This window comes from Mugil cephalus, chromosome 10 (assembly GCF_022458985.1).
Source record: "Mugil cephalus isolate CIBA_MC_2020 chromosome 10, CIBA_Mcephalus_1.1, whole genome shotgun sequence".
In the NCBI taxonomy this organism is placed as follows: domain Eukaryota; kingdom Metazoa; phylum Chordata; class Actinopteri; order Mugiliformes; family Mugilidae; genus Mugil; species Mugil cephalus.
The window spans coordinates 3,857,397-3,875,989 of NC_061779.1; the positions used below are offsets into that span (position 1 = coordinate 3,857,397).

The 18,593-nt window shown below is 42.7% G+C and overlaps 1 protein-coding gene across 1 annotated transcript; it reads right to left on the bottom strand.

The window, feature by feature from the left end:
• Positions 1-7,589: 7,589 nt before the first annotated feature.
• Positions 7,590-18,339, bottom strand: uri1 (URI1 prefoldin like chaperone). Its single transcript, XM_047597142.1, has 11 exons — positions 17,922-18,339; positions 14,973-15,007; positions 12,950-13,028; positions 12,614-12,749; positions 11,428-11,519; positions 11,269-11,332; positions 10,939-11,116; positions 10,625-10,862; positions 10,365-10,510; positions 8,639-8,879; positions 7,590-8,346 (listed from the first exon to the last, which is right to left on the bottom strand). The coding sequence occupies exons 1-11, from the start codon at positions 17,991-17,993 to the stop codon at positions 8,158-8,160; spliced, it is 1,470 nt and encodes a 489-aa protein (XP_047453098.1). The 5' UTR covers positions 17,994-18,339; the 3' UTR covers positions 7,590-8,157.
• Between the last annotated feature and the right edge of the window lie 254 nt (positions 18,340-18,593).

An 18,593-nucleotide genomic window follows, 5' to 3' on the forward strand; every position in this document is an offset into this window, starting at 1 on the left:
GCCGCATGAACACCGGACACACTTCTATTTGAGATTTTTTCTGGATGTCATATTGGGATCACAAGCGATATCAGCGTAATGGGCAGAGCGTTCCGAGTTTCTATTATCGTATTGCATTAGCAGGCACTTCTGGAGGAGGAGAGTATCGTACCTGTCTCTGTTTCCCACACTTCCCCCAGAATGCCGTATCAAACTTTTGACTCCCCTTCCCGTCTTATTCGTGCACCAAAAGCAACCGAAGACCGACCTTGGCGCGCAACAATGTGCCTTTTCACGGAGAGAGCTCCGGTTTACTCTGAATGTTCCGCAATAACTCGAACCTTGGCTTTCTAACAAACGCGCGTGGTCCCGGAGTTTGAAGGTGAAGTGCTTTCGTCGGTCTCTGTCCTGTGGAAGGGCTGTGCCTCTGTGTGTTGGCAACAGAGGCAAGTGTTTAATGTGGCAGCTGTTAGCCTCGTGGATTTTCACTAATCACTCTCTCCTGATTACTCTGATGAGTGTATGATGCTCTTAAATAATCAACCCGCAATGAAAAAAAAAAGGAAAAATAATTATCATCATCTCCCTAAGTAGTGCAGCTGCACCCGCCTGCAATAATTACAACTAGAACAGGGCGCCTTCTCTCGTCACTTACAACCACTTATTATTAGAGATAACGCTAATTGGTGCAGTGGTGGGCGACAATTCTTCATGGGGTTCATCATAAAAAGCCAAACCTTGAAAGTTATGGCACATTAGAGGTCTTAAAGCCAAGGTACGGTATTAAACACCGCATGCTGAGACACGCCGATAATCTGAGCCAGGGGAGTAGTAGACGTCCTATCAGTAGCCCCTCGGTTGCCTCGCCTGCCTTGCCCTCACTCCACCCTTCCCCCACTCCTGGTATCAGCCTGGCAGACACAATTAACATTTTCATAAAAACAATTCCCTGCCTCCAATAGTCCAATGTAATTTGTTTTCCATCTCTGTTCATTAATCATTGTTTAAATCGGTGAGCCATCCCCTCCACTCTGCCATCTGCACTCAGCTGTGTTACAGATATGACACCTTCCCCCTTAATGGGAGCTGACAGCCAAGAGAGGAGGCCTGTGGAAAATAGCTTCCTGCATGTGCACTTCCACCTCGCATACTGCCAGCAGGTGAGAGAGGGATATTTAATGGGTTCTGATTAATCTCAAAGGCAAACAACAATACACTACAACGATATACGGCACATCGTAGGAGCACACGGCAGCACGGCCGAGTGTGTAGAGCAACAGTAGTTAGAAAAAAGTCAGGCAGACAATGGCGATGCATTCCAGATTTGGTTAAAGTTGTCGACTTTTTTTTTTTTTTTTCTCTCCCCTAGTTAAATTAGTGCAGCGTTCCTACAATATGCTATTGTTTTCCTGGAATTGGGAGCAAGGTTATTAATTATTCACTGTTGTGTTCTCATATGAGGGGGCTATGCTTTTCACTGTATTGCCTCATAGCTCAAATACTTAGGGCCATGGTACTCAGGCAAATTTCATGAGGCAACATCACAGAGATATTATTATCATCACAAGGCAGACACTTAGGAGATTAAAAGTTTCCTGAAGAGTTTGAGTGATTGGAACGGTTTCCGATTCGTCCCTCTGATACGATTTCAAAGTTTCGTGATTTCTGCTTTCCACGTTGGGAAATGCAAATCCAATAACTTTTGCATGCCTTTTCCCCCTTTCAAGTGTATTTAAGGCTAAGTCTAAATAGCTTAGGCATTTTTTTTTTTTTTTTTTTTTTGGTGGGGGTGGTGGGGGGGAGAAAATCCCACTCAGTGTGGTGGTAGGAGGGTGCCAAAAAGTTCATCTGGCCTGTTGATTTCAGCGTGGATTACAGATATTCAAATCATGTGCCTGGTTTTCAAACAAGTGCCTCCACCAGGGGAGAAAGTTGCCAAGCAGAGCTTTGTCATGTAAGCCGTATGAATTTACTGCGGCATAATGAGAAGTCGGCTGTGGCGCTACATTTAATACAGTTGCATCCACTCCCCCTCCCTCTTTCTAATTTCCTCCCAGTTATGATGATAATAATTTTAGACGCCCCTCAATTCAGACGCCACAGTCACCTGAGCACACTCACACTTGCCCCCACATATATATATATATATATATATATATATATATATATAAATATATATATATCAGGAATTGTGTCAGAGCTTATGGTCCCAGCTACAAAATGTTTCAGACAAACTCTTTTTCCGGATGCTTCTAACAAGGACAGCAGCCGCAGCAGCAGTAAATGATGTGTATATTCAAAGCTGAATATTTCATGTTGATTGATCGCACTGACTGCCACCCACCTGCTCCTCCTCCTGTCCCACCGGAGCTGGCATGAGGAGAATTCAGTAATTGAGAAGAGCAGAGCATGGTCTCTCTTTGCTCACATATGACAGATGGGGCATCATCGCTTCAAAGGAGAGCATTTGGAAACAGGAGGAAGGGGGAGGCGGAGGGTGATGGTGGCTTTGGAAGTGGCTTTGCCACTCTGTGTACAGGTGACACTTAAAAAAATCTTACAGAATCTGGAGCGTAGCCTCTGAAACTTGCAGGCTCACATACAGGCTGATCCCTTTTGAAATTAAACATAGGAAGTGTGTGGTTTGCATCAAGCAGCTGGATGGTTTTAATACATATCGGACAAACTGGACATTGTGATGCACAAACACCTTGATTCATCATTCTCAGTCAGAGCCACACAACTCCATGAACAGACAGTCACACGCGGAGTCTGTGTATTGCAATTACATACGAACATGAAATTTTTAGAGATCGATATGGAATGACATGATATCACATGACGGAAGGTCGTGTTGAAAATCTTAAGGCTCTAAGTACACAAGTCGTATGCACAATAAACACGGAGGAAACACATCGACTCATTTCAACGACACCACATTCCTCGGTCACCTTTCACCCATCAGCTACCACTTACTTTGAAACAAAACAAAAAGGGAAAGCCAGAAGTGGCATCTCGCGTCTGTCGGAATCGAACCCGTCAGAAACTTTTCACGAATAACTTGAGTAAATGTTAAAGAGGAGGCAGTGTTTCTCTTACCTGGCCGGTCCGAGGAGGCGCCGAGGACGCGGTGTGACAGCTAGAGTTCAGCGTGGAGTGATGTTGAACTGGATGACTGAGTGCTGACTGACGGACTGTACGCTTCAGACGCTTTATCATAAACGCCCAGCACACGGTAGGAGCCAGCTTTCCCTCTTCAACTGTCGATTTCTCTTCTCCAAACCAAACGTTTAAACGCCTCGGTCAGACGGAGCCGAACAGTGCGCCGCGTTGCTCTGTAGTATTTCCAATTGAAGAAAGAGGTAATGAAATCTTATTAAAAAAAAAAAAAAAAAAAAATACTCGGGATACTTCGACATGTCCCGAAGCCGTATGTCTCCCTCATCTGGCCGCTGGTATGTAAGCGTAACAGACTGACAGCGTGCGTAAAATGTGCACCGGCGTCTCCAGAACGCAGACCTCATCAATCCTGTATCTGTAAATCATGCATGTGGAAATATTATGCGGTACAAGCCATGTCACATTTACTAGGGGGATTACCCGCAAGAGTATTACGATGAAAAAGTTGTGAAATCATGAGACGGTGTTGGAATCTTTAAAATCGGACGGAATAGTAACGCAGACGGTTGTGTTCGCCGCCGTGTATCGGAGCAGCTGTTTACCGCTTTATTTGTCAGCGCATTATTTATTTATTTTGTTGGCATATTCAGGAAGAAAAGGGGTTCTACCTCCGTGATTTAGCACTTCAGTTGGAAAATGGCTCCATTAAGGAAGCCTAATTGGGCGCTCGCAACATCTATCACACTTCTACTTTCCAGCTGACCTTCACACGAGAAAGCTCGGAGGATACGTCATCTCACTGCAAATAAGTGAAAGCACGCCAGATTCCTCTCGGAAAACCTAGAAAAACCGAGATTTATATTCATGCCAGATATTTCGATCGAAAAAAATAAAACACAACGTGAACGTGAAAGACAGCGACACTGCAACAGGTCCTTGCAGCTGCAAGAGACGTGCTGTGATTCTTTAAAGCTGCAAAGTTTAAGAGGTCATGCAAGCCAGTTACTTATCAAGGCTGCAACTAATGATTAATCTGTCACTTAACTTTTTTTTGGTCTATAGCAAAATGACCACAAGAGAAGCACAAACAACAAAAAAAGAATTTACACTTGTGCTCATAAAGTCAGAATAATTATATTCTCAGACACGTTCCTCTTTTTATTCCAAGTGTTTTGCGCTGTCTCTGTTGAATTATTTGCCTTTACACTGGTGTCACTGTCTGCACCGTCTTGTATTGTCTGAATAGGTTGCACACACACACACTTTATACTCATTCCCTTGTATTGTAGCTCCGTGATCCTGGAAGAACATCCTCTCAGCTCAATATGTGCTGCACCTGCTATATATGGTTGAAATGATAAAACTCTTTGACCTTTGACCTATGTATCCACATCCATCACATGTTTGGAGGAGGTCAATTGATAAAGTTTTGAGAAGATGCACACTTGATATGTTGGGAATAAATCACGTTGTCACAACCATTTCAGGAGAGGATGTGCAAAATATTTATTCCAACTTCATGGGCAACAGTGAACAAGACAAGTAAAGGCAGAAGTCCTGACTTTTGATCAGCTGTTACCAAATAACATTATTAAAATACTAACGGAAAATAGTAACAGCGTTGTTAGGCTTATTTCAGGTGGGCTGAAGCCCCCCTGAACATTTTGGTGTTGTTTTATTTATTCAACATAAAGTATGAGTTTAAATAAGTAACTATATAAAATAATGATAACTTAGATCATAAATCCGTCCTGTTTCCCTTCACTTCACCGCGGCAGGTGGAGTGAGCCCCTTCAGTGTTATCAAACCCATTCCACTTGCTCCGCGCCACATCACTGAAAATCCAGTCCACGTGCTCACGGGCTACTTTCGCTCACATCCGGTGCATCTCCTGGGGACTAAGCCCCCTCACTCTGTTTAAAACCTAGTGACGCCCCTGGTGATTATTTAATAGCTGTTCTGACTAAAGAAACAACCACCACAGAAATTAAAGCGATGTAAGACGGGAACCTGAGGATGGGAAGAGCGACGTGAAACACATATCCCTCCCGTGTGACTCCTACTTGAAGTTCATTAGCGAACGGAAACCAGTTGCTCTTATAGGGCACGCGTGTAAATGATCTAAGCACATGACACTTGAATCTTTAATCACATGTTCAAATAGCAGCGAAGGAGATACTCCGGCTGCTGTTTAATCCATTCTTCTGTCGTTTGGAGCCAAGTGCAAAACTTCCTGAACACCCTCCCTCCCTCCCTTCTCCCTCCTCCCAGGCCCGAGCACCTGTCTGGACAACAATACCTGCTCGAATCCTTCATCACGCAACTCTTAAAATCCCCTCGTAATCCCTGAAGTGTAGATTGCCAGTGCGTCCCGGCTCATTACATAGTTCGTATGCTAGATTTCTTTGAAAGGTAGTTCTGCTGTTAGCTGCTATACCTTCACAGCTTAGCCTACATAAGTCCATTGATCTGTGTCTCACCAACACAACGCTAGCATGTTAAGCGTTGCCTAATCTGCCTCGTGCTACCTGGATTTTCATGTTGGAGAAATAATCCTGATGAAAGAGAAGGGCAGAGGGAGGAGGGGGCCGTGAGGTGGGGGGAGTCACCTCAGGACCTGTTTAAAAGCTTCTTATCAGAGACCTACACTCCCACCGTTTAACTAAAAGGGGAGTGATAGCCCTTCAACTCATAAGCCATGGCTTTAATTAAAGCTGCTTTTGGGGGATGGATGAAGTGCAGCGGTGTGTATCAGTTGCTGGGCTAATAATCAAAACTAAAAACTAAAAAAAAAAAGCAGGTAAATCCATCAAGATAAACTTTTACAGGTCCACTAAAGGTTAAATGACATCGCTCACCTGTATCAAAGCATAGTAGAAAATGTACACAGTTTAAAATGAACCCAACTCAGATCTTCCTCTTGATTCATGAAATTATTAGTACTAACCTCCTGAGACCCAGCATCCTCATATGGGGACATTAAATCACAGCTTTTATATTCTGCTTCATTTAAACCCGTTGTCCTCATTGGTGGATGCTTTAATCTGCCATCTGGTGGTAGGAAAGGGTCAATACAGTAGTCGGTGTAAAAACATGATAAGAGAATTCATTCTACAGTGGAAAACAGGACAAAAGTGTACGTGGCAGAAAACATCATTGAATTTTACAGATGAAACTAATTTATTTATTGTTATTAATGTTTCTAGCTTGATATGATGTGCAAATTTCACAAATTTTATCAATAGCAACGAGCTACAACGTCGCTAATTAGCAAGTACTCGTTTGAGGACATTGGGACTTCATTGTTCTGTCTTTGCTCAGTCATGTTCAGGTATTAAAATAAACAGATTTATATTTTGTCACTCATGAGTGACTTTATTATAATATATAAATAATAAAATAATAGGGAGTTTTTTTTTTTTTCAAAAGTTCTACTTCCTGTTCAAAGATGATGCTTAGTTTTCATACATCTTAGGTCGTACTAATCTCATACGGTGGAAAAACCTCGGGTCTCAGGAGGTTAAAAATGCACAAATTGTTTTTGTTTCTTTTTTAGGTCAAGATTTTATATTAAAAAAGTGTATAATGGCTATAAAAGTTACAGATTAAAAAGATTGAAGGATACACGAATATCAAATCCAGAATCAAATGAAGGAAACCACTAGAAAACCTGCACTATTTTGGATAAATAAAAGAAAAAAAAATCCTCACTTGCTTCTACATTACTTATTTATGATGCTGCTATGCCATTACCAGTTTATTGTTCTGTATCAATGCCAGTTTAATTCACCACCATTGCTAAGTACATTAATCTTTTATATATTGTAGATTTTATTGTGTGTTGTTGCTACATATGGGTTCAGAACTTTTTATTCTTGTAAAATACAACTTATTTTTTTAATTCCTAGAAAGATTTCACCTCTCATCTCAAACTCAGGCTTTTCCCTGATCTCAGTGACCGCAAAGCATGAGCTGCTGAGTCTGATCTCTAAATAAACAGACTTTCTTCTGGTCTTTAGAAGTGAAACTTTTGGTGTTGCTTCTGTAGCCCGATCGACGTCTTTCTGGCTCGGTGAGGACCTTCTTTTTTTATTCAGGCCACCGTTAGAGCGCCGTTTACCGACTGGAGGAGGGATTTCGCGCTCAGCACTGATGGAACGTTGTTCTTTCTGAAAGTTTGGCTGCAATTTGGGCTGCTGCTTTAGTTATCTCTTCAAATTTTAACGCACAACAGGGAATTCACACTGACTAACAATAATTCATTAAAACCCATATTGGCGCAGTCGGCGTCTTGTAATAGCTGTTTAAACACCAAACCAATTTACACCAAGTGTCAGGAGGAGAAAATGTTTTACCATTACTCATTATTATTATTATTATTATTATTATTATGTAGTGTGGAAGAATCGGAGAAAATCTATTTGGTTTGTTTGTGATCTCTTCTGGGGAAGCGTAAGAGAATCTTTCATGTGACAAAGAGGACTTAAAGATTGTAGTCAAAATCATTTATTTTCCTCTTTTTTTTTTTTTTTTTTTTTTACATAAAGCTCGTCACAAAGGAAAACGTACATTCATTAGGCAGGTTACGAGACGATAAATGAGAGCCACCCGACTGTGCTCAACGATCGATACTTGGGAAAAGAAAAGAAAACAAGGCAACTCGTTTCTATGTGGCAAAGCCTACAGTCTTACCTAACCAGGCGACAGCAAGAATCAACGGAAGTGTGGTACGACAGACGGCAAAAACAAGCCCAACAGAAAGAAATGCCTTTTGTACTGTAAGAAGCAAACGAGACGGCGTTAAAGAGCGTCTGCAGCTTGTTAAAAAGCACACACAAGACTGATTGGCTAATGTTGCTACTGTACTTGTCACTGAACAGTCATATTTAATTACAGAAACCCTGTATGATTAAGAGTATAAGTGGATGAAAGGTGAGCAAAAGAGAGGATGACTTTTTTTTTGTTTGTTCACTTATCGTTAAGAAGACGCTTAGGAGGAAAAAAAAAAGAAAAGAAGAGACGTTAGTGTGAAAGTAGGGGGTGTTTTCTCTTTAACAGTCATTTCTGTTGCAACCTGGCAGCTTTGAACTTTGAAACTCTTTTCGTGGCCTGCTGGGGCGGAGCAACATCTGGCACCACCTCCTCCTGTTTCCTCTCCGGGATGGTTGGTAGAGCCGGCGGAGCGATGGTCAGATGAGGGACAGCTGTAGGCATGGGGTCCTTTTCTACCACTGTACCCGAAAAGGCCTTGGAAAGAGAAGGAAATAAAGATAATAATGTCGGTAATAGATGGCTAACCACTTTCTCTCCACTGAAACTGAACAGCTGCTTTCATGCTGTGTTTTCTTGTTCACACCGTCGCATTCAAGTCACACTTTAAGTGTCAACTTTAAGATGTATGTGTGGTAGTCATGCTCTCATTTTGGAAACTGAAACTAAGAGGCTGTCATCTTCATAAATCAATTCTACACATAGTGAACAGAGGCATTGGCGTGCAGCCTGCAAGCGGCGAGAAACTCGAACCGCGTCGTCTTCTAACCTCGAAGCGGCTGGCGGGCTGCAGGGGCGCCACCGTGGGGCTGTCCTCCTCCGTGATGCCGTCGCTGGTGTCGCTGTGCGTCGCCTCGTCGTGGCTGAAGCCGCGTCCGATCACCCGGCGCTCGTCGAAGTCCGCCGCGCTGCTCTCGCTCGTGTCGCTGCACACGCTGTTCTCTCGACTGCGCGACTTGAGAATGGACTTCCTGGGAATGGGCTCCCCGTTCTTCACGTCCACAAACAATCTGTCGGAAAACAACGGACCAGTTTTACCGGTTACAGAGGGATGAGTGAGCAGAACGGAGCCTATTTTCAGAAAAAAAAAATTTAAATGTAGTCAGCTGTGTGGAAGTGAAGATACTAGCTGATCATTAATTCAAAGAATGGTTTGGATTTTGTTCTTCTTACTGTGTTATTTTCAACCACAAACATAGTGTTTTTGTTCAGGTTATTATTACTCTCTTCTTGTTGATTTATTGGACGGTTAAGGAGACACTGACTAGGTCATAAAAAGGGACTTTTTCCTATTTCTGTGTGACAGTAATGTGGGTTTAGTTATGGTCATCTTCATGTATTCTTAGCTGTGGGAAGCTAACCAACTGCATGACAATATCTGCCTTTGTGAACATTGTTGTACTTTTGAGATCCACCCGCCACTTTGTGTGATAAGGCTGCAGTGGTCTCCTATTGTAGTTATAACACACTCAAATACTCTAAACCAGGGGTGTCAAACTCATTGTCGTTCAGAAGCCACAAACAGCCCAATTTGATCTCAAGCAGGCCGGACCAGTAACCTTATAGCATAGTAACCTATAAATAACGTTTTGTGTTAGTTTGGATAAGTTGTGACAGAGCTAGACTGAGGAGAGCACAGGTATAAATATCTCACACCAGCTGTGTGCGAGGTCCTTGTGCAACACTGCGCAGTAGTATGAATAAGCATAATTTTCACACTTTGCAAATTCATCACGTGGGCCAGATTGGACGCTCCAGAGGGCCGGTTTTGGCCTGCAGGCCGTGTGTTTGACACCCCTGCTTTAAACCATAGGTCTTCAACAGGGGAACCGCGGAGGAACTGCAGGGGGTAAAATTTCCCCCACAAATCGATTATTTTTTAAATACACATTAACATGTATCCAACATGTTTTAGTAAAGTTATAAACGGAGGCGGAAGACGTCATCTGTCTTTCAGCACTTCACTCATTCAGAGATACAGGAGCTGTCTCAACAGTGCACAGTTTCATTCAGAAACCCACACTAGACCTGTCAATCTAAGTTTCCTGTACACAGTAGGCCCCGCCCCCATCACTGCTGCAATATTAGCAGCAGAGAAGCTAACAGTGCAGCTCGCTCCCATCAGCCAACTTTTTCATTTTCTTTATCTTTTCATTTCACTTATACAGTTATATATATGTTTATGTTTACGGCAGTTACATGGCCACCCTACTGTTGCATTTTTGAATGAACATTTTAACCTGTGTATTATTTAAACAGCTTAACATTTAATGCCAAATGACAATAATTATGTATACTTATAAATAGCACTAGACTGAGTTTAATATAGAACACATATATAGGTAGAGGGTCCCTACTTAATCTCTCATCACTTCGGGGTCCTTGTCCTGGGAAAGGTTGAGGACCCCTGCTTTCAGTTTGGGAGCGCTACATCTTTCAGAGACAATTTCCACCACAGCTGGTTTGATAAACGTGCCTGAATGTGTTGTTTTTACCTGTAAATGTCTGCTGGTGTAGTGATTTTGTAAAGTTCGTGATGTCCATTACTGTGGCCATTTTTCTTTTTCCTCTTCGAGTGTTCCTTCTGTTCTTTCCTTTCGCTGAACTTCAACATGGTGTTTTTTCCTGTGTTTATCCTCACCTGAGGCAAAAACAAAAACACAGGAAAGGTTGAAGTAAATGAGAAACACTCTGCAGCATTAAAACTGAATGAACGTCAAATCTGCAAAACGTTCCGAGTTATCATCACCCCGACCTTCTTGGGTTCGACCGTGTGAGAGAAGTAGATGGTGGGCAAAGAGTTTCCCTCCTCTTCCTCGTAGTCTTCCTCCTCTTTCCTGTCTGTGCTGAGCGGCTCTTTACTGTGAGGCATGGAGGACCAGCTCGGCTTCAAACTCAGCCCGTTTACTGGAGGAGCAGCGTCCGCCTCCTTCTCCTCCTCTGAGGAAGAAGATGACGTGTCCTCTCCATTCATGTCTGCGTTGTCAGATAATCTGAACAGAAAATATCTCCATGATTAATTTGAATTTTTTTTTTGAGTGAGATGTCGACCTGGTTGTGTTCATGTACCTGTCTTGCTCATCTTGCAGCTCCTCCAGCTTCTCCAGCTCATCCAGCCGAGCCCACAGCTCCTCCTCGGTCAATATATTCTTCCTTTCCCCTTTGTTTTCCTCATCCTCCTCTTTCAGATCGAACACTGCATCCAGCTTGGGCTTAGAATTTGGTTTGTGAGCTATTCTTTGCTTTCCTGTTCATAAAGCATACACGGTAGAAAAGAAATACTTAGGCCTAAACAACCTCATTATGGTGTAGATTTACGCAATGGCTTTGTTTGCCTTCTCATGAGCCATAATGAACAAGTGAAATGAGGGCAGAAGAGATGCGGATAGATAAAGATACCTTTGGTGATGGCGGAGTCGATGATTCCGACCTCCTCTCTTATGTCAGCATAGTCTCCTTTACTCTGAGGATCAAAAAAAAAACGCTAAAGTCAACAAACATTTGCCTTTTTACAGAATAGCTTGCGTGTTAAAAGTCTTTAAGGTCGCGGAGACGTACGGCTGAGATCTTTTCCAAATCCTTTGCGAACCCGAGTCTGGCTTCAAAGTTTTTCACCGTCTTGGACAGATCGTCTAATTCGTTCTTCACATCTGGACAAAAGAGACACAATATCATCAGCATGTGCACTCGGGGAAGGAAGAGGCAAAAACAAACGTGAAGAAGATTTACACAGATTACAATAAAACATTTAACGCGGTGATGACAACCAGCTGCTGAAGAGTTAAAATCCTAAACAAGTTGTGGAGGGGGGGGGGGGGGGGGATGAAAAATGATGACACAAACAGTTCATAATATCTTCTGCCCTGAATACTACTCCGGATCATTAAATCTTCACAACAATTAAGCCCTTTCACTAATAGCAGCAGAGGGCCCTTGTTTCCATGGCGATCGGGAGCCCCTCCAGTCAGTGCATCAACTGAAAGTGAGGAAAGGTCAAACACAGACGGCCTGACAACTCAGCCGCTGTCTGACACATCTCAGCTAGCTATGTTTGTATTACAGCACTTAGCTCTGTAATAGCAGGGAGGGCAGGGTCAGGAGACGGTGGGGAGGGCGTGGGGGGGCGGGGGGCAGGGGGGGAGTGGGAAGGGGTGCGGATGGGCCGTGGCAGCACATTTCTGCTTCACTAAACATTCTAATAATGTTCACATCAGAGATCGTTACTTGGGCCCATTTGACTTGATATGAGGTTTTTCAGACCCAGAACGAGCAGCGGGGTTAACGCACAGGTCGACGCGCGTTAGATTGAACAAATCCGCCGCAGCGTCGCTACGCTGACAGGACGGGGTTCGACCACCGAGGCACAGCAGAGCATCCAACGACGTCATCGCAACCTAGGCCGCGGCGGCGGTGACTTTGTAACAAGTGAATCAAGGAGCTGCAAATATGTGTTGCAGCTTGCAGCAGATCAACCACATGTGAAAAACAACAACCTGCAAATGTCACAAGCCTGTCGTTACAAACAGTGACGGTTACAGCGTCTTAGCGTTCTGTCCAACTCTGGTGGGAGGCGAATGGCGGCGCGACATGAATCCGGTTTGCCACCTGAGGGTTCAGGCAACCTGTGTGGCCGTGGTGCACCAACACCCTCTGCTGGATGAGCGGCGGCGCTGAGAGACGAGAGCTCAAACTCGCAAGGTGCCGTGTGTGTGTGTGTGTGTGTGTTCGGGGAGGACAGACTCACACTTCATCCTGTGGTCGACGATTTTCTGAGCCTGCTTGGCGGAGCACTTGGCGAACCAGTTGTCGCCCAGCAACACCGTGACCTCGTTGGTGTGCACGAGCTTCCCAGGCATGAAGGCCAAGGGGCCAAACGGCACCTGTTCACAACACAGTGGACGGAAAAAGATTAGAAGAACAAAAGAGAAACAGCTTAAAAACAAAAAAGAAAAAAAAAAGCAGGTGGTGGAAAGTGGACATGAAAGTGGGACAAAAAGGAGAAATGTAACTTTCAGTGACCACCAAGGAATGATTTATTTTGGGTCAGTTTCTGTAAAGTTAAGGATGTTTAAGAACTCACCATGATGTCGTAGGACAGTTGGTCTGGTAAAGTTTGGAGGCGGTCATGCAGGGATTCATAGTCGTCTGATACTTTTTTCCTGCAAAAGGATTCGACAGATATTAAAACGATATTTTCACTTTACTTGGAGCCACAGCTCTGATCTGAAGCCACGGACCCAGGTTATGGGGAAATAAATGACAACAAGATATTATGGGGAAATTGGCCTTAAAAATATAAATTATAATATTTTTTTTTAGCTCTATAGGAATACAGATGTGTACATTTACTTTTTTTTTCGTTGCACGAAATAAAACGGATACAAAGCTTCATGTTAGCTTTGTCCAAGACAGAGTGACATCAATAAATAAATGAATAAATACCCTATATATGTTCCACTTTCTTTTGCAGTATTTTTAAAGGATTTGTGCAGTGGTTATATAGATGAAATAAGCCTGCAGAAAGCATGCAACAGAACAGAGCCACTGTTACACTGTAAAATTCAAATTGTCTGCTATGAATGGAGGGTATCAGACTACATAGTGTGTGCTCTTCCAGTAATCACACACTGAAATGCATTGTACATCTGCAAGTACAAGTATAGGGACGAAGAGTGACACTGAGGCCTAGTCACACGTTCATTCACATACAAGTCTTATGTTTTTTACGACACAGGTGTTTCAGGTTTATCTGTCCAATTAGTACATAAAGTAGATAAAACCAGTGACAATGAGAGTGAATCCTGTCCTAAAAGGTGCTAACATGAAGCTAGCAGGAGAGAGGAAGACAGTGTGCAGTCAGGATCAAGTGGAATCACCTGTGTGAGGCGACCGTGGCTGGGTGAATAGTTTTCAGCGTTGAAGATTGGGCAGTGGTTACAGAGACTTTGTTCAGTCTGCAGGCAAATAAAACTTCTCTCTATTATCAGAGCTTTAGGAAAATACTTTGTTCGTTCTGCACAGGTTTCTGTAGGAATGACATGTTGCCTTCCATAGCGCTTTGTTAGTGTTTATGTCGCATTGAGAGAGACACAGTAGACACTGGCCAAGGTTTCAAGACTGAAATGTAGCCGTAGAAATCACAGTATGAAAAGACAAAAGAAAAAGTGACACTTCAGCATATCACTTTTTTCATTCATCATAATAAGTCGGAGCTGGTCTTCAGCAAACTACATACATACAACTGCTACTTCCCTCTTTCTAATCAATACTAAGAATATTGAGGGTAACGCCCTGCTTGCCATCTCTGAAAATGCACTTACTGTAACAAGGTTAGACGCCTGTAAAGCCCTTACACGGCTATGTTCAATCAAACAGGTGTTTCCACTTAATCTGTCGGATCAGAGCGGTACTTTCTCTAAATATCCGCACACAGGGTTCGTCTCAATTCCCCAAATCACATCCACGTCTCCATCACCTGCATCTTTGTCTCTCTCTCTCTCTGTGAAGAGAGATTCTCTGGGCTGACGTCTCCGTCAACTTTGTTAAAACTAACACCTCTAACAGTCAATCTAATTTTAGCAAATCAAATTAGGAAAGACTTGGGAGAAAATAATTCTGTTAGTCAATTTCTGATTTACCGCCTCAGATAGTAATGTGTGTTCTTTTCCTATAATGGACCCACTGGTCCACTGGAGCTGTGCAGACGTCTAATGACATCTAACAGCTTACATATATATATATGTAATACATCTTTAGCATTTCATGGCAGTTCATTAGGAAATCGGACAGAAAACCTGAATACCACCGTGTGGGCGTTCAGAACCTTTGACTAAATTAGTTTAAATCACTCAAACACAGGCCTACAGCATATTGATAATCTTTTTTTATGACGGTATTTGCTCAACATATGACAACAGAAAAATCTAGGCCTATTCGAGCCAATTAGAGAGGCTGTTATCTATATTTCTAACTAATAAAGTTCACACGGATCACCGTATTGACCAGCTGCTCTTTACTGCCCGATGCTACATGAGGTATATGAAAGCAAACCACTTCTACAGACTACTGACCTTCACACAATCTATAGGAATGTTGGAGCTTACCAGTGCTGAATCCGACTTTCACAGTCTTTCACCACCTGTTTCAGGACAAATGATTTCATTATTGAAAAACAGTTACGTGTTGGTAATTGAATATTGTAAGAATCAGGGGAGAAACTTCAGCTGCCACGATCAGACTCCCAACTGCAGCTTTTACATGGACACTAGTATTTAGATGATACATGAACCAGAATTTAAACTTAAGAAGAATTAAAAAAAAAAAAAAAAAAAAATACTTAACGTAACCACCTCTGAGGTGGTTACGTAGGCCTGGCCTAGTTTTTATGTTAGGAAATAAAACTAAATACCAGCTAAGGACTTATTTCGATTGCTTCTCTCGTTACAATAAATTGCTTCTATACATGTTCACCAGAAACATAGAACTAGTGTGAAAACAAGTCGTTTAACAAATGATGATCAGAACCAGAATAGATGCTCTTCTTCTATTGAGTGGATTAAAAGTTGTAGTAACGTTTGTAACATTTTCAGCAGATCTGAGTGTCCATAGTTTACAAAAACTCTATGGACCACGATGTTCTGATGATCTTTTTAAACGCCCGTGTAAACATTGCTCTCAGATCAGAAATACTACTGCCTGGCCAAAAAAAAAGAATAAATAAATCTTAGGAATCAAGCAGAGGAAACATCTAAGGAAACTGAAGCATAAACTACTAAAATTGGGAAAATAAAAACTGGAAGGATAGCAGGGAACCATCGTCTTTGAGGAAAAACATCCTGGTTGATGGTGATGGGCGATCACTTCAAATAGAAGAAAAACAACGGTAGAACTCAGGGTCATGTTTAATAATGAAAGTAAGGGCATTCACACATGTACAATGTGAAGGGAACTCAAGGGATTGGGACTGAACAGCTGTGTAGCCTTAAGAAAACCACTAATCAGTGAGGCTAACCGGGAAAAAAAGGCTTCAGTTTGTTAGGGAGCATAAAGATTGGACTCTGGAGCAATGGAAGATAAAGTGATGCCCCCATCATGCCTAGTGTTTACACTATAAGCCTGTAGGTGCAGTGCTATGATCTGGAGTTGCTGCAGTTGCTCAGGTCTAAGTTCAGCAACATTGTGCCCAAAGAATGAGGTCAGCTGACTACCTGAACATACTGAATGACCAGGTTATTCCAAAAATGGAGTTTTTCTTCAATAAAGGCACAGGTATATTCCAAGATGGCAATGTTAGTAGTAGAAAGACTGGTTCAGGGAGCATCATTTTCACACATGGATTGGCCACCACAGAGTCCAGACCTGAACCTCCCTGAAAATATCTGGGATGTGCTTTGATCAGGGGCCAGACTCTCCCATCATCAATACAAGATGTTGGTGAAAAATGAATGCAACACTGGATGGAAATAAATCTTGTAGCACTGCAGAAGCTTCTTATCGAAACAATGCCACAGTGAATGCTGCTGTAATCTAAGCTAAAGGCGATCCAACGTAATATTAGAGTGTGTGACCCTTTTTTTTTTTTGGTGGCCAGGCAGTGTATTTCAACAGAATAGGAGAAAAATTATCCATGTAAATACAACCAGTGCCTGGCACTGCAAGGATAAACTATACAAATGTCAGGCCATTAAGATGTTGTTACAGCCCCATGAATTGGGGTGAAAACAGGATCAAAACAAACTCCTCCAATTACATCTGAACACCGTGGGTTTCACACGGGCGCCACTCGCAGAAACAGCGAGCGGTGAAACGTCTTCAAGAACAAGAACCAAGTTTGATTCAGCTTTGTCAAATTTGTGAAGATTTTCTATCATCCAGGCCGTGGTCCATCCAGAAAAAGGGCTGAAACAAGGGCAACTGGAATTGCAAGGTTTCTTGAAAAAGTCTCGCCTCTACATACACCGATCAGGCATAACATTATGACCACGTTCCTAATATTGTGTAGGTCTCCCTAGTGACTCCAGACCAGTTGTGACTCATTAGAGAATGGACATGGACTTTCTCAGAGTGTCCTGTGGTGTCTGGAAACAGGATGTTGTTAGCTGGGGGCCTTTGGGTCCTATGTGTTGAAGGGAGGGGCCTCTGTGGATCATCCCACAGACACTCGATCAGTTTGGGATCTAGTGAATTTGAGGTCCAGGTCTTAATGAGCTGCTTCTAATTCATTTGTGTGTCAGGCTGCATCCTGCTGGGGATGGCTCCAAAAGATTCGGTGTTACTTACTTTTTATGGTTTTCATGCTGTGGCTGATCGGTGTATTTGAACACACAGTGCGCTATAAATAATTACAGAATCCCCCGGTCGAAAGCGACACAATAAATCAAAGAAATTCAAGGAACAATGAGAGGAAGACAAACACAGCTGTTAAGGTGACAGCCAAATGGTGAGGACATCTGGACAGGACACGTCCCTTCTCCTCCGTCTCCGTCTGTCAATCTTTCAGGTTAAAAGTAATAAGAAGATCATTTATTCACCCACCCTCAGTGAGCACAATAACAATTCAAACGTCCTCATCATAAACAAAAAAACAACAGAGACTGGATATTGATTTGTAGAGGGGAGGGGGGTGATCCACCATCCACCGTCCATTAAACTGGGACAGTTCAAAAAAACAATTAAAGATCATTTCCCGAAAGCCTAAAAGTCAACATTCACCCACCAGTAAAACTCGCAGCAGGAGCACAACAGCACAGAGAAACGAAACTAACTTTGAGAAAAGCACCTACCTCCCCCCTCGACATTTAAACGAGAACTGAACATGTGAGCGGCTGCAAGAGAGGAAGCTTCTGGAAAAGTGCGTGAAAGTAAAAGCAGCAAAACTCTCACCTTCAAGTCACAAGACACAGCGAGTGCACGGACGTTTACGTTTAAAGTTTTTTTTTTTTAAAAAGGACACTTTTAGGAGTTACACTAGTGGGTCAAAGACTCTCAGGGATCCACCGCGTGGCTTGGCTAACGTTATTTAGTAGGAAGGAAGTGCTTAGTGCTCAAATTACCTTTTCGTGTTCCTCTCTGAGCCTGACAACACCACCGAGATGCTCTATATTCGTTTTACTCTTTTCAGCCATTGTGCACAACAGGAATCCGTTCCGAAAAAAATAACAAAAAAACACCCCCAAACAAAGCTCAGGGTTTGTTGTGAGTCCTAAAGAAGTGTTTATGAATGCAGCTGCAGCAGCGATTCCTGAGACCCGTTCTGCTCGTATTCATCAACGGGGCAGTGATAATTATCCACACTCTCGGAAGTGGTATCATCTCACACTCTCATTTCAGGATTTTTGCATGATTTCCAGAAATATCCGCTGTTTTTCGTTGCTTTAGTATCCAAAGGTTGGCAAATGTATTCCTCGTCACCCTCGCTGCGCCATGCACCTCCACGTCCGAGCGTCAAGGCAACGGGGACGTCACTGCGACATCCGGTTGGAACTTTAAAAATAAAAGCATTTGTTTCCTTTGGAGCCAGAACTTTACATTCTGTTATCATTTTATCTCTTTTATCATGTCCTCATGTCATCCTTTTATCGCCTCTGTGTTTGTTGGGTTTATGTTCATGTGTGTACGCCGAATAAAATAAAATAAAAGACTTTTCAAACAAATTGTATACTTTGTTTTAGGAATTTCGACTCACTTTAACACCGAGCTAACAGGCATTAACTGACAGGAGAGTT